This window comes from Acyrthosiphon pisum, chromosome A2, assembly GCF_005508785.2.
Source record: "Acyrthosiphon pisum isolate AL4f chromosome A2, pea_aphid_22Mar2018_4r6ur, whole genome shotgun sequence".
In the NCBI taxonomy this organism is placed as follows: domain Eukaryota; kingdom Metazoa; phylum Arthropoda; class Insecta; order Hemiptera; family Aphididae; genus Acyrthosiphon; species Acyrthosiphon pisum.
Genome location: NC_042495.1, coordinates 87,941,337 through 87,945,890, shown reverse-complemented (window position 1 = coordinate 87,945,890; position 4,554 = coordinate 87,941,337). Strand labels below are relative to the sequence as shown.

General features: G+C 28.2%; 1 protein-coding gene across 1 annotated transcript in view; it reads right to left on the bottom strand.

The window, feature by feature from the left end:
* Positions 1–2,482: 2,482 nt before the first annotated feature.
* LOC100160719 (protein cappuccino-like) overlaps positions 2,483–4,554 on the bottom strand; it is a 3,543-nt gene continuing 1,471 nt past the window's right edge. The window contains exons 3-4 of the mRNA NM_001246146.2: positions 3,106–3,327; positions 2,483–3,023 (exon numbers count right to left, since the gene is read on the bottom strand). Coding sequence (NP_001233075.1) covers positions 2,883–3,023; positions 3,106–3,327 — 363 coding nt within the window. The 3' untranslated portion in view covers positions 2,483–2,882. The remainder of the gene's footprint in view (positions 3,024–3,105; positions 3,328–4,554) is intronic.

The window sequence follows — 4,554 nt, the reverse complement described above, 5'->3', positions numbered from 1 at the left end:
TTTTTTTTTATGAATACGGCTAGGGCTCCACTCTGGAGCTGCCCCTAAAATGCATTACTTTTAACATAAAGTATTTTTTTTTTTTTTTACAAATATATTGCTGAAGAAAGAGAGAGGGGGGTTGTTTAATTGTCTTATTTGTGGCGAAAAATACCTAAATACGCCCTCTCCTCTTTGCCTATATTATGGTTAAGATATTAGGACTTAAGTAGATAAAAACACACTGAAAACACGCGTATAAAAAATATGTAAAGAAATTACAACCACAATACCTAATTGACGTCAAAGATGCATCAACTCCTACTATATATATAGCTCCTACTAATAAGCATATTATTAATATTTAATATCATTACCTACTTATGTAAATACTAAAAAGGTCTACAAAAGTTTTTATTTTTATTTTAAGCTCTATAAGATATACCTAAATTGGGTAAATTGTTTAAAGATTTTTATATTCAATAAAGGACGATTTGTTATTTTATTAAAAAAAAAAACGTTTTATTTTGGTTAAATATAAAAAAAAAAAAAATAATCTCTTATTTAATTATTTTATAACTGGCCACGGGCCTCCTTGGACACGATGATCCTAATAATAAAATAAAAATATATAAGTAGAAAGTCAACTGATATCTAACGCTTATTGACAGTCATTACTCATAAGTCATAACATTTTTAGACAATCCACCTATATGATTATAATATTACATTTTATAGGTACATCATTTATTTGACGTATCCTGGTACACAGTACCTATACCTATCTGATTCCCGATGTCCCGAGGCTACACCACAACAAATCATTAAGTACCTACCTACCTACTACAACTGTCAGCCATCAGCTGCTGCTGCAGGCGACACTCTCGAATATTTCAAAATGTTTAACTATATCACTGTATACCAGATAATTACGAAAACACACAGACGTCACCCTTTAATAAAATAGGTACATTCGAGTCAAATGATTTGACTAGAGGTGTACGGTAGTACGGTGTATACCATAAACAGTTAACAGTTTATTTTCTTGTATGAATCATATTATAAGCGAGTAGCGAGAAGCGACTGATGAGCCGTATTGTACGTTTATTATGTCAGATTAACCTTACGCTTACTACCACAAAAGACAAGAAAACAAAAACAAACATCAACTCGACTTTTCCCAACTCAGCCGGTACAATCCGAATTGTTTTTAAAAACCGACAGAATAATAAAACCAGACCCACACTCTGTGTGGATCGGATGATTACCCTCAAAAAACTATTTGTAGGACCTAGCTGTATTGCTATGTGACCGTAAAAATATAATACCATTTACCTATCAAATATAAGTCAACGATAGCAAATATGTTGTGGTCGGGGAGATTGTCCTAAGTGGAACTTATTTATACATTGCCATTTATGAGTTCAAACAAAATATATTGTCAAGCCGGATTAAGAGGGGGCATGGACCCGGGCCCACAACGGATATCGAACAATAGCGGGACACTGGCAGGTAATAAGTTTTCTATAATATATGGATAATAGTTATATTATTATTATTTGGCCCCGGGCCCAAAATTATCTTAATCTGGGCTTGTATATTGTTAGCTTACTATTAACTAGGTGTTATCTTCAACAGTACAGATATTTAAATAATGTCATTTTTGTATTCATTAGTATGTGACCTAACGTATTAGGTACCAATTCATTTAGTATGACATTGTGATTTACGGGACCAACAATTAATTTAAAAACAGTCAAATTAAAAATCATAAAATTATGTTAATAATTATTTAATTTATGCATAAGTAATACAGTTATAAAATAATACAGGATTACATTTAACAATGTCAAAATGAGTCAAACAAAATATCAGTTAAAAATAATGTATGAATACACATAGGTATCTATAACATCAATATGTCAAAACTATTCAAAAATGTCATAAAATCATGTTATTATAAAAATATTTTCAGCAAATTGCAATAAAATTTTTTATATTACTTAAATTTAGAAAATGTATTTTATATGTTAATAGGTCTGTACTCATATGTAGATTACATAATATAGATCAGATAAATTGAACAGATTAAACTGTAACCTAACTTAAACCTTGGATTCCGTGGGGACCACTTCAGGGTTCCGCAAAACTTATGTTATTTTTTTTCAGTGAAGGATTTATATTTGTGAAGTAAGTACTGTTTGTCTGTTATTTAAAATATTTTTTAAATTAAATTCAGCATACACATTATTATTATAATTTTTAATGCAAATAATCCTTACATAAAATTACTATTGAAACAAAGTAGAGGTGGGTTTTAATTATCGAACTGTAATAACTTATTGTTGAAAGCTAAATAAAAAACCCAAAAATTAAAATTAGGGATTCCATGATTAAAGTGGACATAAAAAAAAGAGGTTCCACGGATAAAAAAGTTTAAGAAATGCTGATATAGATAATTGTCTTGGTAGGTCACATACTAAATTCAATTTTCACTCGGTAATTCACATACTAAACAAATACTGTAATTTGTATAACATATAACATAACTAAAACTAAATAAATTTAACATAAGCCAAGTATTACAAATTATTTAAATTGACTATTATTTTTGGATATTATGTAGTTATTATAAACACATCAATTTATTACTTGTAACTTTTTAGTACTCGTCAACAATAAACAATAGGTATCGAAATCATTAATATTTCTTCAAATATTCAACTGGCTTTGTTAACAACTAATATTTGCAGTGGATACAATGCTTATAAAATTAAAAAGTATTTATTCCAAAAAACAATCAATAACTTGTGAGTTGATATATAAATATTTATATATTTTATATTACTAGGTAGCTTAATCCCAAATATATAGTTTTAAAATGAAAACATGTTTTTTTTGTATTAATTGTTAGTGGTTGTATCATTATCAATTATTTTAAGCGCATCTTCTGCTTCTGTTGCAAGGAAGTAATCATCAGACTTGAAAATCACTGGTGGTTCATAGGCAGGTAATTGTCTAGACGAATGGTCTTCTTGTTTTTTCTAATCAAAATTATTACAAATAAATAATTATATAATAATATTATGTTTGCAAAATGCATTAATTACATTGCGATTAACTTACAAAAAAGGGTTTGAGAATTGTATTTAGTGGACCGTCCTTATTAATAGGCATACATGCCTCAGCTTCGGTTAGTTGTTGGTCAACTAATTCTACATCTTCGCCAACTTTATTAACCAGCTTTTCTAATTTATTTACAGTGTCTGTGAGTTCAGTAACCTTGGACTTCATTTCTTTTATCGAATCATAATGCATCACAGTACTTTCCATTCGTAATGCTCGAACCTGTAAGTAATGAATGTAAATTAAAATTGAGTTAATTGTACAATATTAAGAGGATGTCAGCGCACTATTCGTTTTCTTTCTCTGGCCCACGCGCAACATAGACAAAACGCATTTACACAAAATCATTTTTCTATGCATTTAAGTAATCTTAGAGTAAAGTCACCTATTACAAAAAAGATAGAGAACAATACTTTTGAGGGAATGACATATCGATTTGTCTAAATATTGTCTCAATTTATTTATTTTGAAAGTGGAGTACAAAGTCAAATAATAATAAAATATAAAATCCGACCCCCTCAAGAATACCAGTTTCCTTTATGTCTAAGTACATTGGAAAATATTATATTTTCAGATACATGTACTGATCATGATATGGCATTGGCACTTTGGCTTCGAGACAGCAAAGCTCCATCATTTATATGCAAAAGCAAGTTGCATTGTTCCTTAGCATGGAGTAGTAGAATATAATATCAATATACAGGTTTAACAAAATATCCTTGGAAATAGTAACTGACGGATAAAATAAATTATCATTAAATTCAAACTTATCACATTAATAACACTGTTATATTTTAAAACTTCTGTTTTTCAAATAAGAATCCTCTTTTTTTTAATTATAATTATTCAGCAGATATTTTTTTTTGAGAACTTTGATGCATCTTAATCAAAATTTGAACTAGTTGTTTTTGAGTTATAAGCCTTTGTGTACCTACTAAGATTAATACGTATATGGTAATTGGAGTTGGACATTTTGAAGTAAATTTGAAATTGTTAGTAGTTAGTTCTAATTACCATTGATTTAGCAAGATAATTTATTCATAATAATTATTAAGTAGATACGTTTACTGAATAGTGAATATGTATGTACTACATTCAATATTAGGTAGGTACTTATAGTTTTTTTTTATTGTAAAATCATATTTAAGGATTATTATCCTTAGTATAAACTTTAGTTTAATAATTCTTTAGCATTTTTTATTAGAATGTTGAATTACATACATCTAAATTTACAAGAACATCATCTGCTAATTATTTTGCAGTAAAAAAGGAAATTCTCATTTGAAAAATAGAGGTTTGTATAGTCTCAGAACACTTTAATAGTAGTAAAAAAAATATCACGAATTTTAATATAATATAGCCTTTACGTATACTTAAAAATTTTAAAAATCAGAGTTTGTATAAATCTATATTTGAAAGACAAAATTTGGTAAGCATATTTTCACCAAA